At 36.2% G+C, this 18,417-nt stretch overlaps 1 protein-coding gene and 1 long non-coding RNA gene across 5 annotated transcripts in view; both read right to left on the bottom strand.

Moving 5' to 3' along the window:
• Positions 1-18,417, bottom strand: part of ROCK2 (Rho associated coiled-coil containing protein kinase 2) — a 110,726-nt gene that overhangs the window by 10,788 nt on the left and 81,521 nt on the right. For 2 of the 4 annotated variants that reach the window (XM_030037574.2, XM_030037575.2), the window contains 16 exons: positions 17,654-17,814; positions 17,048-17,232; positions 15,778-15,847; positions 14,326-14,429; positions 14,011-14,197; positions 13,562-13,655; positions 13,354-13,448; positions 12,513-12,692; positions 12,111-12,279; positions 11,543-11,719; positions 8,931-9,001; positions 7,858-7,946; positions 7,047-7,125; positions 6,573-6,834; positions 5,696-5,909; positions 1,174-1,280 (listed from right to left, as the gene is read on the bottom strand). In XM_030037574.2, the coding sequence (XP_029893434.1) occupies positions 1,187-1,280; positions 5,696-5,909; positions 6,573-6,834; positions 7,047-7,125; positions 7,858-7,946; positions 8,931-9,001; positions 11,543-11,719; positions 12,111-12,279; positions 12,513-12,692; positions 13,354-13,448; positions 13,562-13,655; positions 14,011-14,197; positions 14,326-14,429; positions 15,778-15,847; positions 17,048-17,232; positions 17,654-17,814 (2,231 nt within the window). In that variant the 3' untranslated portion in view covers positions 1,174-1,186. The remainder of the gene's footprint in view (positions 1-1,173; positions 1,281-5,695; positions 5,910-6,572; positions 6,835-7,046; positions 7,126-7,857; positions 7,947-8,930; positions 9,002-11,542; positions 11,720-12,110; positions 12,280-12,512; positions 12,693-13,353; positions 13,449-13,561; positions 13,656-14,010; positions 14,198-14,325; positions 14,430-15,777; positions 15,848-17,047; positions 17,233-17,653; positions 17,815-18,417) is intronic. The other 2 variants (XM_030037576.2, XM_030037578.2) reach the window with 2 other exon arrangements.
• Positions 3,280-5,689, bottom strand: LOC115351148. Its single transcript, XR_003926711.1, has 2 exons — positions 4,523-5,689; positions 3,280-4,476 (listed from the first exon to the last, which is right to left on the bottom strand). It is a non-coding gene; the product is annotated as an uncharacterized LOC115351148 (long non-coding RNA).

The following is an 18,417-nucleotide window of genomic DNA, read 5'->3' as shown; positions in this document are numbered from 1 at the left end:
CAGCATAGTTGGGAGAAATACCATTCCTCTTCATTCAACAGCATCGTTACTTAAGTATAGCACATCCTTACGCATTATGATCCCAAATCAATTAAACCCCCTTACAATATATGAGGGTAAAGTACAATATGCACAATGTAATAGTCACTTCTAAAGATTAGTAATTTGTAAACTTTTAATACATAAAGATGCAGTATATTTAATTAACGTAATGCTTGTTACTGTAAACACTAAGCCAGTTAAATTCTACAAGAGCTGGTATCTCAGTTAACTGAGTACGCAGCTGAGGTGCAGCCCTAGTGCTGCTGTCATCGCCCATTCTTTTACAAAGCTGAGACACACCTTATGTACTATTTAAAAGAATTCTTAGGAATTCAACGTTTAGGATTTTCTTCTGTGTAAACATAACATTGCATCAACATGTAAAATGATCAGACATTGAGAACTATACAATAGTTATCACTATTTCCAGTACATTCATCACATTGCATATTTAAGTAAGCCATGGGACAAATTAGATCAATAAAACAGCTGAGATCAATAAAACAGCCGAATCTTTTCTAAAGCAGTAAAGGAAACCGTATCACAGAAGCTGCAAAGCCCATTTGTTTATGTAGTTTTCAAATGCATGGTTAGGTACCCAAAAAGCACAGCACTGCAAAGGAAAGCCAAGTCAAATTCACTTCATAACACAGGTAGAAAAGCAAAATGCAGAACTCCAGTGTTTTCATGTCTGCTAGCCATAGACCAGTTTGTTTATGTTAAAAGCTTAAAAATGAAAAGTATTTGTAAATACCAATTCTATTTCAGCTAAATATCCAACTGCTACAATCTCCCTTTTAGCCTTCAAAAATTATCTGCAGAGGTTAGCAGTATTAGCACTATAGATGGGCAACTACTCTGACAACAGCTGGTTTTTTTTTCAGGCAGGCAGACATGAATTTTGAAAAAAGATCTAAAATTAGAAAAATAAAAACACTGACAAAGGCAATAACTTCATTTTAATGAAAATGACTCCTCTAAAAATTCATCGACATCATGAACAGAATCTCATTTTTACTGTTTAAAATATTAAAATGAGATCTTGTATTTTCTCTGCTTCGAGAAACAAAATCCAACATAGCATGCTGTATTCAAAGGCAAACAAATCCATTCCTCTCTATTTAGATTTACCCCTTATACTTCTTCAGAAATCAAAAACATCGTCATCATCATCACCATCAATATCATCAACATCATCAAATGACCAATCCCAGTCCTTAAATGCCAGATCAAGTAATCTGCAACAGGAGGGTTTGATGTTTAATGTGTGTCATGCTCCTATAAAAGACTTCAAATTTTCATTTATTATCACTAAACCTTTTTAAGTAAAAGACTGTGTTAAGGTAGGTGGGTTCCTTCCTTCACCTATCATGGAATATGAAGACTCAGTTAGTATTCATGTAAGCCAGGAACATTGTATTCATTGGAAATTTAACTCACAAATCATTCAATTTTATAGAACACTTACCATATTGATTTTCCCCCAAAAAATTCAGTAGAAAAGACCAACATGTACATTTTGTAAAATTAGCTGCTTTCTGTTTTGATGCTGTTCTTGTTGACTGAGGTACAGTTTCATGCTCTCCTGCTATCCCCTTCCAGACAATAACACAAGGCTAACAATTTTTCCACTAAAATCAAGTAATTTTGATTGCTGAACATAACATCAAATGAAATAGCATCATCTGAATTTAAAAACAAATACAGTAGGATTTTACTATATCCCAAATACAGTGGAATTACACTATTCAACTATCCTGTAGCTCATTATTTAAAGCTAAGCAATGCCAAAAAAGAGGGTATGGATACATCAACTGTTCTCTAGGCGTTGCTGCCTGAGCTCCTTCTATGGTCACCATAGAACAAAGAAAGCAAGTGAGGCAAACCTTGTCAGCAAATGAGTCATTTTATCTATTTTAGACATTTATTTTGAGATGGGATGAATCATTGCCTAGAAGCATTCATCTCTTTCTGTTGTTATTGAAGGATCTTAGACAAATATCTTAAGTACTAACGTCTTAATTGCTACAGCTACAAGAAAGGAAACTTGGTCTAGTCATCTCTCCAGTGAGCTCAATGGATTTTAAATCAGGATTATCTGCCAACCATAGGAGGCAGAGATAGAAACCTTACTCTAACAGAGCTTTCAGTGTGTTTTAACTAAAACATGCTACAGTGTTTAATATAGTCATTCACATGCTTTCAACAAAATGGGTTTCAGGCGTTTTTTGGGTTTTCAAGTTTTCAAGTTTTTACACTTTGAAATGTGATGTATCTCTGAAAAGGCTCAATCTTCATTTATTTTATGAACTATGGCTATAGTAATTTTTCAAACACTTAAAGAATGTATTAGGCATTAAAATATATTAAAGTCGATTTTTTTCAATTTGGAATTATCCTTTTGGCATAATCCAACTCAATGGATAAACAGAAATTGTACGGTCTGTATCAAAAACTGGTTTGCCCTTCCTTAGATCATCACGAAGAACAACAGCCACGAAAACCTTGGAGAAACAACCACTGTGTGAAATTCCTAGCAAGGACAGCATTTATTGGACCACGCAGGTTGGAAGGGACCTCAGGAGGTCTCTAGCCCAACCTCCTGCTCAAAGCAGGGTCAGCTACAAGGCCGGCCCAGGCTACTCAAGGCTCTGTCCTATCAGGTCTTGAAAGCCTCCAGGGATGGAGGCTGTCCAGCCTGCCTCCCTGCCCGGCTGTCCGCATTGGCTTTTCCTTCTATCCAGTTGGAATCTCTCTTGGTCCAGCCAAGCCCCTTGTCTCTCGGCCTCCCACCGTGCAGCACTGGAGAGCCTGGCTCTGTCTCCTCGATACCCCCCGCACAGGCAGGAGCAGGCTGCTATGATACCCTCCCTTGGAGATGTCCTTCATGCGGGTTGAACAAGCCCAGCTCCCTCAAGCCTTTGCTCTGACCATTCTGGTGGCCTCCACTAGACAGACCTTCCCCGGTTCTGTCAATGTCTGGCTTCAATTTGGGGCGCAAACGCGGAGGCAGTACCTCGCTGCAGACTAAGGAGTGAACAGAGGGGGATAAGCTCTTCCCTGAACCATCTGGCTGCGCTCCTCCTGGTGCGGTCCCAGAGCCTGCCTTGCTGCCAGGGCCCGCTGCTGGCTCATCGCCAGCTTGTCCCCAGCCACTCAGTCCCCAGATTTAACTGGCAACTACATCTTCATTCTTAATAAAGTTCGTAACAGAAAATTAATTATTACATACAGTAAGCCTTTGCACAAAAGCCTCATAGAAGCACCAGTCAGATACAAAATGGCTATAGCAATTACAGTAATTTATAAGTATGTGGTTTCTAATTAAAAGTGTTTAAACCGTACAAATTTCCACTGGTTTGACAGACTTGCATTAGTAAGGTGATAGGTGACATGACCTCAGAGAACTACACTTTTCCATCTGTTAGGTACATTTGCAAAGCTAACTTGGAAAGTTTAACTGCAAAAATAAACTGGTTTACACGCAGAAATATTCATCCTCCTCCTTTTCCCACCATTACAAAATATACAGATAGAAAAACACATAGACAGAAAAAAACCCATTCAAGACTGATTCGCAGTGGACGAGGACCACAACTAAAAAGAATGGTAAGAGTAAATAATGTGTTATGAAAGCGTTTTGTAAAGAAGGTCATGAAGATTGAAAGAAGGGTGTTAGAAGGAGAAAAATTATTTTCAGAACACCTAAGAATAGCTGTGGAAAAAGAATCAGAATTTATAATATAGTCTTTATATGTCAACAGTAAGAAACACAATAACACTACTGAATTAGATTGTAAACACTATGCAGAAGAAACACATTCTACTTGTCCCACAAGTTGCCATGAATGTTTTCTTGATTCATGCTTCAATCCGATCATTGATACTTTGGTTAGTTTTGCACAAAGAAACTCTTTGATAATCAATCCCTAAAGAGTAGTGATTAAAAAGCTTTTAACCTTCATGGTTATAATAAGAAAAAAATCTAATAACTTAAAATCCAAATTATGAGGTCTGGCTTTCTTTTAAGTATCTAAAGTAAATCACCAAAAATTAGACTGTATGGAAGTTAGGAGGGAAGTGAAATTAAGTTACTTTGAGTACTTCACTGTGCATTTCCACACATTAAAATACCAGTATTTTTTTAAGATCTAACTCTTCGTAGCATAAAGTCCTTTTGTGATAACATCATCACAGCAAGAGTACGCTTACTGCATTCCCCGCTGTAATGCTGGCAACTCACTCAACCCAGTTTTCAACCAGCCAGCTGAGATATTGGTGGCAGTCTGGTCACAGAAACGAGGAGAGCAATACTGTCTAGCCACTGACAAATTATCTCTCTGGGAAAAAATGTTAAGTCTTTGCTGAACTGATCAAACTTTTCACAGGCTGTCAACAACTGGGGACTGATATAACCAAGGATTAGCTAGTACTCTAGGTGATGAAAAAAGCAAAGTGAAAAAACCCAGAAATTCCGTACTGTGCAATCACATAAGCACTACCTGCAAAATGTTATCACTTCCACAATACAGTATAGGATTTTGCTCCTTAAAACTGATCTAGGAATAGATTACTGGTTTTTGTATGGACATTTTTTTTCCCAAATCAGAGGAACTTGATAAGACTATTCTTTTAGGAACTATGAGACATGAGCATGAGTCCTTCTAGGCTGAATAAGGAATTGAAACCCATTCTCCCACCCTTTGGCAAGTACTCCAGCTACGTGACTAAATAGCGATCCCCCACCTCCCATCTTCCTGCTCTCTTTCAAAAAGCACAAGCAATGCTCAGACAGGTGCCTACCACTGCACCGATGGGTTCCATGCTGCGCAACCTGCATGGGCAGAGACACAAAAGGGAGATTCATCTGAACTAGCTTTTCACTGCAGATGTCCAAAAGCATGCTGTATGCTCCTTTTCTACAGTAGGAGGACATGAATTCTGCAAACAACTCTTCCTAAACATCAACTGTAAATGGAGTCAGACATAGATATATACACATTTGGTCAGATGAAACACACATTAACATGCAAATCCGCAGTCGGGTGTCTAACCTTAGAGCAGGGCAGGAATTCAAACACCTGCCTCAAAACCAAGCAATAAGAAACAGAAGACATGTAGTCTTTTGCTACGTGTAAGGCCTTCTAGACTGCTTTTTGAAGGCACCTAATTATCTCCAAGGTTCATTAGGACCACAACTTCAAAACAGGTACAGTAGTGGCCATCTTGAAAATTGTTAAACCTTATTTTTTTTTCTTTTTTCTTTTCTTTTTTTAGATCTTCACACCTCACTGACTCTTTGCCTAGTTAAACCATACTTTCCCTACTAGCTGCCAGTTCACAGAAATATTAGGCTACAGATGATGCTACAAGTTCTGCCTGTTACACGTAAGAGCAATAGGATACATTATCAGTACAGTAGGGTTAACCAACAGGTAATGCAAGGTCCTTTAAACAAAGGAACAAACATCATGGCTCTTCTTATAACTTAACTGAGGTTTATAAAAGATAACATGCTAGATCACATGTCAATAGTCAACAATATTCATGGTCAATCAACAATATTCATGGTCAATTATCCTTATCAACATATATGTCCTTAATTGTAGTAAAACGTTTAAAACAATAAATTAAATAGCAGCTCTTGTGTCACCTTGGCTTGTTTGGAGGAAGCTGTCGACTTGGTCGTCTGATGGACTGGTTTGGCTGTACCTTCATGGAAGTTCTGGGAGAAGATCGAGCAAAGGGGTCTGGTGCTGGAGGCTTCTTGGGTATTTTTTTCACCAGTCGGCTCACCCATTTTTGCTGTTCTTCTGTAGAACTAGCTAACAGTAGTAGATTCTTTGCCGTTGAAATATCATAGTACACTGTAACAAGAATTTTTAAAATAAAAATGAATATTGTTATTATTCTAAACATGTCCCCACATCAAAAATTAGTTGTCAGATTACCACACTCTCACAGTCAACACAAAGAGAAATCAGCAGAGAAATCAAAAGCGAAGTGAACCAGATTTTGCCAGACTTTAAGTTTCCTGCCTGCTGACAGTGCCTCCTCCTTACATTTAGAGGGTAACAACTTAGTACTATGGAAGATACATACTCACAGGGAAACAAACCAAGGAAGGGTAACACAAAGAGGTGTGCCTGAGCCCAAGAAACTATGTAACGAGTCACAAAGAGTAAACTTCACTGGATGTCATCTATTTCATAACACGCACTAACAGTATTGTTTCGCACAGCAATGCAGCACAACACACAGTGTGAGCAGTCTTACAACTACCACGCTTTACTGCATGAGTCTGACGACACAACAGGTATGTACGTATATTGGCCACATGCCATTAACTCACAGCAGTGAGATGATCCTCACGTAGACACCCTTAGAAAGGTTGACGGCTACGTACTAATAAAAGAAAAACCTACCTGTTTATGTTTAGTTGGTGTCAGACCATTACTAGAATCCTCTGAGCTATTAGAACGCCTTGTGACTCCAGCGACTATATGCATATTCATATACTTGCTATTTACCTTTGCAAGGTGCTATAATCTCTTCTTTTTTATCCATGTGATCTTTGTGACATTTGATATGGCAACGGCGACATTCTAGAGCAGGAGGAGGTTTAAACATATGCCACAGTGGCTTCATACAAGCTTCACAATTGGTTGGAAAGTGATAAAGAGTAGGTATAAACTCATGTCCTTTGTGACAAATGCAATTTGACTTCTCTCCCATGGGCTCCACAGGAAATTCCTGTTCCTTTTTGCTCTCTCCTTCATTGGCATATAGAATCTAGAATCAAAGCAAAGTAATCTCGGTACTCCTAGATGACAAATGTAAATTCAGAGTAATTTTCCAAGTAGAAAGATTGAAGAATTACACTGGAATCGATTTTTTTTCAAGCATTTTTTAGTACTTCATTAGACAAAGTTATGAAAATATTTTTGACAATGTGTGAAATACCATGTTTGTTACACTGGAAACATTAATTTATTACTGAATACCTGGAATATCCTTGGAATTTCCTTGGAATCTGCTCTGTACACATCAGTCTGAGTGACTGGTCGGACATGGAAGAGTTTGCTGTAGGAAATTATTTCAATAAGGACAAAAATTAATGTTACCAAAATGATAAATTTAAATTGACAGATTAAGTTAGGATACAACATACCACATTAAGGCTTAGAGCCATTAAAGATTTGGCAGTACAAATTTCTAATCACTTGATTAAAGTCCTATCTTTCAATCCTGCACATGAACTTCCAACAACCCTAAATAAAAAGAAGCCACGAGTATCCACCTGTATTTGCAAAAAAAATGACAGCACTGAAAAACAAAAATCATGTGACTTTAATGATTGTCAATTGCTTTCTAACACAATCCTCTCCCCACTCTCCAACCTCTGAATATCCACATTCTGCTTTTGTTAAGAAAAAAAATTAATTAACTATACAACCCACCTGCAAGGACATGTTCTAAGTCAAAATGTACAAACACTGAAAATTATAGCCTCTCTGCTTAACATTTTTTGCTATAATGCATATGTGAAGTAGGTCTAGCCGAGCTAGTAGAAGCAGTTCAGTTACATCAGAACTCAGTGTATCAGAGTATCAGACTGAGCACCATACTACTGCTGCACCACTGCTTACAGCAAACGCAATTCTTCATCAGAACGGATACCTAAGGTCCCAGCTCCATAGTTCAAATTACAAAAGTACGTCCCATTTGACATGCTCCCAGGCTGGACCTCAAGTCAAAGTCTTTCCAAAGTTCACCTACAAATCAGAAGAAGGAATCTCACATGATAATACTTACTCTATATCTAATACCATATAGGGATTAGATTGCTCTTTATCTTGTTCGCTGTCATAGAACAGGATCTTCTTACTGCTTACAATTACATACTGTTAGGAGACAGAAAAGCATAAAATACACATTTTAATCCAGCTCATCACAGATGTCAAAGATGCCACAGCAATTACCACAGATGTCACAGCAATATTTTTCTACAATTTTATTAAATGGTAACTAAATGGACAATAGTAGTACTGTATGCTAAGTCCATGATTTGCCAATAAATTCACTGCACAACAAACAAAATTCTGATAACCTGACAAATCAATTTATGTTATCAGACTAATTTAAACAAATTTAAGTACCTATGAAAAGATAAAAATGAAAGTCTGGAAGAAAGTAAGATAAAAGCTTTTCATTTATATTTTACTGATTTAATTTTCACCTGGACAGGTAGTAAGAATAATTGTCATCTTATGATGCCTATTTTACATGTGCAGTTCACAACTAATAGGGATCATACTCACAAAGATCACTGTTATACTTACCAGCATTGCTAGCAATTTTCATAAAAAAGCTAGTTACCTAGAAGACCTCCTATTTCCACAATTTTACCCAGAATGAACAGTTTGACTAAGCACTAAGTGAACCCGTATGAAAATGTGTATGTTATCCTTTGGGCATCAAAGAGGTTACTGAAAAGCAGTAAATGGTTGAAGGCTGCACAAGGCAGATGAGTAGTTGTTAGTTTTATCTCCTAAATAAAGAATTTTGTCAAGGGCATCTGTTTCCAGACTCTGCTGAATTCCAGCTACGTAATACTGCTGGGAATGCTTATGGCTGAATGTACAAGATCATGTATGTTTGAAGATCATGAATTGCTGTTCTCATCTCTGTCTGGACAAAGAAGTGTCTTAACCTATTACAATTGTCTTAACCTGCTCCTCTCAGACATAGCTATACCAGCTAACATATTTTATACATTTAAGTAATGAGAAAACACATATCGAAGAAAAATTGAAGTGTTGAAAACCTGCAGTAAGTTTAAACCCCAGACTACACATGAAACAAGATCATAAATCTGGTTTTCTTACCTTTTTAACCCATCCAAATTTTTTAGTGTTATTTCTAACAGGCAGTGATAGCCAGCCTTCCAATCTTGATTCTGAAAAAAAGATATATATTAAAGAACATAAATATTCACAAAACATTATTTTTGAGACTACTATACATTTTAAAATAGTTATCAAAGATCAATAATAAAGCAACAGAGCAAACATGAGAACATGAACTACTGAAAACTAGAAGGCCTTGCAAGGTTTATCACAGTAAATGTTCAGGAATAAATTAAATCATGTATTCCTGAATACAGCCAATAACCAACAATGCAATCACAAAAAAGTAGTAGGCACAAGGAAGAAGGGGAAGAGCAAACTTGCAATTATAGCACACACATTCCCTTTAGTAGTTTCTTCAAGACTTAAAATGCTTATGTCTATCAACCTTTACCTTTTAAAACAGCATCTGAAGATATTAGTACAGACCACACAACATCCAGTTCAAGACAAAAAAGGCAAACTACCACCACAAATAGCCTATATCCTCTATATGCTGGGTAAAATTTCAGAAGTTTAGTACTGCCATTTGTATTTTTTGCTCTGTAAAGTTTTGTTTTTTTCTAATTTTGCCTAAATCTCCTAGGCTTTCTAATCCAAAATAAGTAATTTTTGGCTAATCCTTAGGCCCTGCCTAAATTCAACTGCCTTTTCACACACTTGCAGTATTTTATACTACACTAGCACATTAGTCAGATTGGATTTATCAACAGTATTAACAGCTCAGCTGTTGTTTGACATACACTTTTCAGTAGTAACCAAAAGCTCACCAGGATCACACTTTCCTAGTGCTTGGTGATACATAGTATCACATAAGCTTTGACCCTATTTTTATAACTGCACTTAATACAAGCATTTATTTCCCCTATGTTTTATTAAAAAGAACTACTCAATCACAGTATTTTTCTAATGAGTTTCCCACCCTAGCAGATAACCTCTACTGCTGCTGAGGAACCTCCAAGTCATAAATACTGAAGCCTTAAGTATTAACAAGCACAAAAGCATGAAAGGAGCATAAACATGCTCCAAAATTGCAAAAGCTATTTTCTTTCTCATCAGAGGGCATTTGCAGGCTCCTGCCCATGATTAACATAGCATAACAAGTATTCATAGAATTCTCATTTTGTCTGGAGAGACCTGAAGCAAAGTTATTTACTCAGATATGCACTGTCTTCAAATTTATTGCTCTAGAAGCATTGCTGTTGATGACACATTTTTATGTACATACCAAGTACATAAAGTAGTTCTATAACGTGTATTTTGCCCCATACCTGCCACTTCAATTTTTTCCTTTCAACTACACCTGATGCAAAGAGTAGCAAGCATAACGCTGATGCAAGAAATCCTTCCCCACATCCAGGAAGCACATGTAGTTTGTTAATGGTGTGAAAAAATATGCATTAATATTTTCCCTATTTTTCTCTATAATCTCTAATACTATCGCATGAAATTGGACAAAATAAGAGTTTCTGATTACACTTCTTCATTTCTGGTGTCCATTGTATATTAACAGATCAGAGAAAGGGCAGAATATTCCAAAATTTCCATAGTACGTGCTTATAAGCACTAGGAGGGAAAAAAACCAACAAAACACAACCATCACACCTCAAATCTGTTGTAATTATGTCAGCAAAAAGTCCTAGCTTAGATATGCTTTTTGCTTTACAACAAAACAAAACCATGCAGATACCATAACAGCAGCTAACAATAAAAAATTATGTATGTACTTAACAATTCTTTTATTAGAAGCCTCACAGCAAAAAAACAGAGAATGAGGAAAATAGAGGAAATGCATTATTCTTTACTCTAGTTTGATGAAGTAATGTCAATATCCCAAAACAAGTTTCGCCTTCAGTGGAAAGTTATTCACACTTTAAAGGAACCTCAAGTGAAATACAGAAATTTGAATGTAATTAAAAAAAACACCTCTGACATTAACACTAAACAGAAGTTTTGTTCAGCACAGCGTATGTGTAGTCATATAAAATGAATATAGAATTAATAACACAAAGCTCTGTTTTACCAGAGCCATATCATTTCATTACATGCTTTATGTGTCTGGAAAAATGAATAAATTCTGCTTGCCTCATCCATACAAGAATCAAATATAAGATTCAAATTAAGGCAAAACAATGTAATACTCAGAAGACTCAATTTCTATGAGCAAATAATGTAAATTTAGATGGTGAGGAGTTAGATGTCTTCACACTTCACTTAAACACAAAGATTTGACTCTTTGGCACCAGTATCTTAGGGTCATACAGATAGCTGCAGATACTGGATAGAGGCTACCTTGAAAAGAAGGCCACCCAGTTCATTTATTCAATGATTTAATAAAAACGGTGGCTTTATAAATGGCAGCAAGCATCTGTAAACATTCAGAGAAAACAGGCCAGTTATTTGTTCATGCAAACTTTTTCATGTCTTCGATGGCAATGTTTAGTGCCACTGCAGTGTGTTTACTGTTTTTTGTTGTTTTTTGTTTGTTTGGATTTTTTTGTTTGTTTTAATAATGTATTAATAGCGTTAGTTTTGAAACAGAGAAAAGGACACAGTAAGAACAAAACCAAACAAGGTCTCAGGGATGTCACCTGTGCTATCAACTTCTGTAGGGCTGTGGGAACAAGACAAAGGTTCTTCCTCTGAGTCAGAATCAGAATCGAGAAGCATGCGAGAACTGGAAGGCTTAGTGGCAATACTGACAGAGGTAGAAGAGTGCTGGTAGGTAAAGGACATGGATTCCATAGTGTGGGATTGAGTGATATGGACTAAACATAAAGCATAAAAGGAGGAAAAAGGTAGAAAAGAAGTCAAAATAGAATCTCTAAGAAGAGAGTATTAGTTTTACATTTCATCACCTAGCACAGTAATGGCAAAGTAACCACCACAGTAAAGTGGAAAAAAATACTTAGTTTTAATGGAGTACAATAGAATTTTTTAAAGACATTTCTTTAAATAAACATAAGATGAAGTATGATTACAGACAAATTTAGTTAGTAGGTGGATAGTGATCACTATTGAAGCATTGATAAGATGATAGAAATACACAAAGATGAAAAGCCACAGAATCATCAGACCGTTAATTTAATACTTCAGCTTCTATGGTAAAACACCGATATAAACCCAATTAATGCAGAAATATTAATAAAATTAACATACCAGGGAATCCATCATCTGCCTCAGCGTCTCCAGGTCCACTGCCTATGCTACTGTTGTCTAGACCAATGTGCAATGACTGCAGCTGTGAACGAAGCTGTTCAATGTCACTGTCTTTGCTGTCCAGAGTCATCTGGAGTTCAATCCGTATCTGACTCTCTTCTGCTATTTGCTGCAAGGATAAATTACAAGATTTCCTATTATCACAATGGTCAGTTACTCAGAGAAAACATAAGTAGAAAATTATGCAGACTTTGCAGCTAATCTCAATATATACACTGCATATTTCTTTTGGTCATGGGAAATTCAGGAATAGAGACTGTACACACTACCTTAAAGCCTGTATCAATTCAATGAGAATTAGAGAAAATGCTATCAATGTTTATATTTGCAAAAGGGTCTTACTGCCTGCATTTCATTGATTTCCTTCTGATACTTGATCATCATTTGGGTTAACTTTTCTCGTTCAGACTTCAGTTCCATATGCAGTTTCTTATTCTCCTTTTCCTTCCGCCTTACATCAGTGTCAGCTCCACGTTTGACTGGACCCTTCCGATTCATGATCTCAGCCAATTTATTCACAGCCTTCCCATGGGAAAGAAAAAAATGACAAAAACCACACCAATAAATACACATTTATATCATGAAGAAATAGTCTTCTTTCCTATCCACGACCAGACACTTTTAATCTAACTGTAAACTAAGACCTATGCAATTCAGTAGTATAAAGTTGCTTTAATTCAATGTATTATTCAAAATTGAAAAGAAGGTAATGATGCCATTTGCACTTCAAGCAAGCGTTAGCTGTGGACACTTCTATTCATTTAAATACTCCCTTCGGTTTTCATTAGTTACCCCCAAAATATATCCTTGGATTAAAATGCCACTTGTTCTAAAAAACAATCTGGATTAAAATCAGGAATATTCTGTTTTATGGAACTTATAGAGAAATATAAATCAAGATGGAAAACAGTAAAATATGAATTCTTTTGACTGAAATTAAGATTTTTGCTGGTGCACTACATCTGGATTAGGAATTCCTCTGTGATAAATAACGAGGATGCAGCTTCACTACACTGAAAGTTTACTTAGCAGAAAAAAAAAAAATCATTATGTTTTGGGTTAGGGGCAAAAAAGAATAAAGCATTAATGGTACATATAGATAGTTTACCATGGAAAGTTTTCTATTAAAAATTATTTGATTCACAAACACTATCTCTTCTTTCATTTAGATACATTTGCTTACCTGGGTTTTCAAAGTTCTTTCATTCAACAACTGTTTCTCAAATTGTGCTTTAATATTTCCTACATTTGCTTCTTCTTCTTTCAGCTTTGTAATTTCTGTAGCAAGGTAATTAAGAAAAAATTATATGAAAACTCATAAAAGAAAATAGTACTATTAGAGAACAAAACTGGTTTCAAATTAAATTGCATTTGGTTCAGAGAATACATACGTTCTTGTGCTTCCTTCAGTTTATTGTTTAGTTCTTCTTTCTCATTAGCAAGATTAGCCACATCACTAGTTAGTGTCCTATTTGCTTCCTCCAACTACAAAACAAAAAGTGCACGTGACCATGTAACAAAACTCATTTGGCATACGAAAGCATTACAGGACAGAAGGAAATGCTTCAGAATGAAACCTGAATATAAGATAAGAGGACCAGCTGTAAGAGGGGTAGGGGCACAAAAGAAAGAATGATCAGAGAGATGCATCGAAGAAACATTGTAAGACTTCTTTTTTTTTTTTTTATTTCATTCAAAGAAAACAAACATTTTTAAAATGTCAGGTATACTTGTATATCACTTACCTCTAAGTAAGCTACATAACAATGGATAACTCAAACTGCAAATAAAACTCAAGGTCATGTAAACCTCTACCAAAATCACAATTCGTATTACTCACAGAGGCTATGGTGGCATCTTTCTCAGTAAGTTCCTGTTTATGCCTAGCCATCATCTCTTTAATCTCCAGCTCTTTCATAATCTTCTCTTTTTCCAAATCAGAGTACTGTTCTTCAGCAATGGAACGTGCAAGTTGTTCTGAATCTGCTTTTGTCAACGTAATCTCTAGCTGAGCAGCCAAGGAATCTCTGCAAATCATTAATATATATTATTAACTTTAAAAATGGCAGGTTACGGGGCGGGGGGGGGGGGGGAGAAAACAACAAAAAGTCATCCTAATCTTTTATGTATTACTAGTACAACTAGTAAAACCTACCTCTCGTCCTGTAACTCTTGTATCTTTTGCTGCATTTCTTTGCAAAGTTTGGTCTTTTCCTCACATTCTTCTTTAAGTTCTCGAACTTGCGTCTTATACAGAGTCTAGAATTTAAAGTTGGAAAGAAAAGGACATGACTTGCATATTCTAGCTTGAAGGTTCACAAAAAAATGATACAAGATGACACTGTATGCAATTCTTTAATCACACACTCAATTATAGTATAATTGTGCGATGCCTTCTCTAAATTTAACTAAACATCATCATCATTCACAAATATGTTTCAGTTATTTTTTGTTCTTTTTTGTAACTTGTATTTGTGAATTGATAGATGCATGATATACATTTTATGTGTTCATAAACATACTATTAAAGAGACTCTAAATGTAAAAGTCACTATTTGATAGAAAATCAGAAGTATCAGAAGGACGGAAAATCATTAATTTATCTTTCTCTACTATTTTAAATCTTTGTCTAACATAGGTAGGTATGTAGAATTTAGACTTTAACCATACAAATCCATGAAACGAACATGACAGTTAAAGAGCAAAAAGAAGCACAGGAGGAAGGGGAAAACAGATTAGAAAAGCATTGGAAATTCAAAATTTTGTGAAAATGATACAAATCTAGAACTCTAAAGGAAATGAAAGAAAAATCATATTGCTCTGTACACTCAAATGACTGACTACAGGTAAAGTGATAGACAACTGCAAGTGGACTTACTGCAGGGATTTCAAGACAGTCTCTCTCTGGCCTGTCGAGAGCAGTCAACTGACCTCAACTCTCCCTTTCTCTCCTTTACTGTGTGCAACTTTTTGACCTACTAAAACTTCGTATAGTCCTTCTCCTCACTGACCTGAAGACCACAGTAAAGTTTCCTTTAATTCTGAAACAAGCCTTTTGGCCTCTAACTGTGCACTGTTAATATAAATTAACCTCCATATGCTAGTGATGATTACTAAGTACAATACTCATTTATTCTGTTGTACCTTATCACAATAAAGCAAAAACTCCAACAGATCTCTACCAAGTTTGGCTGTAATGCAAAAATTTCCTTCCAAGCCTTAAATGCCCACGTTTTGTCACACCATGTGATTCTGAGAACACAGCTCTTCTCTTCCATGCAGCATGGAAGATATGCTGAATGCAAAAGGCTTGAAACATGCAGAAAAATATTCACACTGTAGAAGAACAAGCTGCTTGACTCCTCCCTCCCTCTGAACTGTGTTTGGGACTCCCTTCCAAAGCTGGGACATTTCTTAACATGAGCTCTTTCACACTGCTCTGTGATCAAGAACAAGGAGTGATGGCAAGGCTGCAGACAAGACTGAAGACAGACACAAGAAAAAGAATTAGCTTTAGGTTAGAGATGTGAAACGCCTGATGGCTAAGGAGGAAGAAGAAAAGCTTAGTAAACAGATTAGTATAAAAATAAAGAAGCATAAAACATACCGAGAAATACTGTTCAGCTTCAAGTTGGTCTTGAAGCTCTTTCATTTGTCCATCTGCATCTTGACGTTCCCTAGAAAGGAATAACACACTTTAAAAGAAAAGATATGAAGATATTCCAAACTAGTAAATAGAAAAGACAGCATTCACACTCTTAAGATCTTCAGTCATTTCCTGACAAAAGTATGGTCAGCAATTAAACCTGAGGCTTCCTCTAGTTACCAGCTCTCTTTTTCACTTGTACAGCTGAGAACACTGCACTAATAACAAGTCAGTTTAATACTGTTAACACACAAACTACAACAGTGTCACATGGTTTAACCAGTAAGAGACACTGATAAAGCAAACAGCCACCAACAGAATGTTATTTCCGTGTAAAACATCACTGATCTGACAGATTGTTTTGGGTCTCCCGTTTGCTAGATCTCAGTCTGTGAAACCATGCCTGTGTTCTTTGACAAGCATCATTTCTTGAATTCATCTGTTATTAAACAACTCAGAAAGTCAATTAGTCAGACCCATAACAAAGAACAGTAATGTAGCACAAAATATTCCTGCCAGTGTTTCACATTACAGCAACCGTCACATGTAGCCGCCTTCTACGTGAGTAACTACATCCTGCTGAAAGAAAAGATAAAGCACAAGGAGATAAACCATCGGAAGTCATAAAGGAGCTAAGAATGAGATTAATCTGATACATGAATGCTTATAAGTCAACATAAAGTTAAAAAAAAATAATTATTTATTATCAGGTGCAAATATTACTTGTAAGACCTTGAAGAACTGCTGGGATTTAACACAACTCCTATTTGAAGGTCCAACAGATGTGTTTGAACATCTTTAGTACTGTGCATTTCCAATGGTTATGCTTCACAGCTCTGTATTAGTATTCATTTCCAACTCTAATAAGGTCTCCTGGACTAATAATGCCAGTAACTTTCCTCTTCACTGAACTCTTATGTCATTTTAAAAAAAAGTACATAGATCTTCTGTTAAGTAAGTGTTTCCCTGAAGTCCCCACACTCTTGTGTTTAACCTTGTTTTTTAAAGATTTTCAGGATAACAAACATCTTTTACTACAAATCTATACATTGCTGAATCACTAGGGCAAATCTCAGCTAGAGTCACTGTAAATTATTTTAAACAACAATTAAGTTTTGCAATATAGAACAGCGTATTTTGTGCAGCACATGTTTAAAATTAATATTGCTCTCAGCTTCTGCCCCAAACCAAACAGTAACATTACTAAAACATATAGAGCAAATCTGCGTACTTGCGGAGTTCGTTATTTTGTTTTTCCAGACTTAATTTGATTTCCTGAAGATGGTTATTCTCCTGTTTTAACTGCTTCTCTGACATTTTCAAGGTGTTGACCTGCTGCGTTTGCATCTTGAGGTCATTTTGAGTGAGACAGCGCTTTTGTGTTTCTTGCTCTATTTTTAATGTCAGGTTTTTTACCTGAAGAATAAACAGAAACCTGTGAATTTTACAGACCTACACAGGAAAGCAATATTTAAACAGCATTTCATATTGACTTCCTCTATGTTTCTGCACAACATGCTCGCATCTTTTGATAAGTCAAAGCTGCTTCCTGAATAAAGGCATTAGCAGACAATAAATAAGCTAGTTTTAACATGTCAATCTCACAGCATTTTACATTCCAGAAGAAAAACTTCTTAAGATCAATAACGCTGAAATATTTCAGAAAAATGAAACCACACTCCATAAAGTAGATTTTTTTAAAGCTCCAAATACAGAGGAGGAGAAAGTTATTGCCATTCTCATTCACAAACATTCCTAAATATAGCTATAACAGGGAAAATATTGGGATATTGAAAACCAGGTTCCAGTCGAGACTCCTTTTGTCAGTGTTCCTTACATCTTCATTTAGTATATCCTTTTGCCTAAGGAGCTCATTGATTTTCTGTTGTGATTGTTTGAGATCGCAGTCCAACATGGAGCGCTGCTTTTCAGCTTCTAACAACCGATTTTCTACTTTTTGCTTTAAAGCTCTCTCTTCCAAAAGTTTCTTCTCCATTTCTGTGAAGTAAGAGATTTAAGATGTCAGTCAGTGTAAACCAGCAGATTTTGAAGGGCAAGGGGAGGAGGACATCTATCCCATATTAACAATAAGCAACATGTTTATCTTTTTAACACTGAAGAGAAAGATTGCTGAAAAGGGATTCATTCAAATTTTCACAGTAAACCCACACCCAGAGGATGCTTTTGCAAGCATTCCTGACTGATAGCTATTTCCTACTTTTGAGTTTCAAGAGAACTTCCAGTTTATCTGCAACACATCTGAGATGGATAAAAAGGGTGGATCTTTAAAAATAATCCATCTAAATCTACTGAAGTGTTGCTTTGACTATAATAATTTGAAATCGTTTAAAGAGTTGAAGCTGTTCAGGAACCTGATATGCCAAGTGATTCAGCCACTATTACTGAATCATTTTGGCTTCTTTTGAACTCCTGCATGCTCAAAATTTTTGTGAATGCTCTGCAATTAGAAGGACAGGATCTGTAGGTAGCTTTTTAAGTAGCCGCAACAAACATAAGCCATTTAATTCAAAAGTAAGAGCCATCTTATGGAATTGTTTGGTAACTATCCCTCTCTCCAAGAGATTTCAATTGTCATGAGAT

Source organism: Aquila chrysaetos, chromosome 15 (assembly GCF_900496995.4).
Source record: "Aquila chrysaetos chrysaetos chromosome 15, bAquChr1.4, whole genome shotgun sequence".
Classification (NCBI taxonomy): domain Eukaryota; kingdom Metazoa; phylum Chordata; class Aves; order Accipitriformes; family Accipitridae; genus Aquila; species Aquila chrysaetos.
Note: the sequence above shows the minus strand (reverse complement) of the source record. Positions and strands in the feature narration are given on the sequence as shown.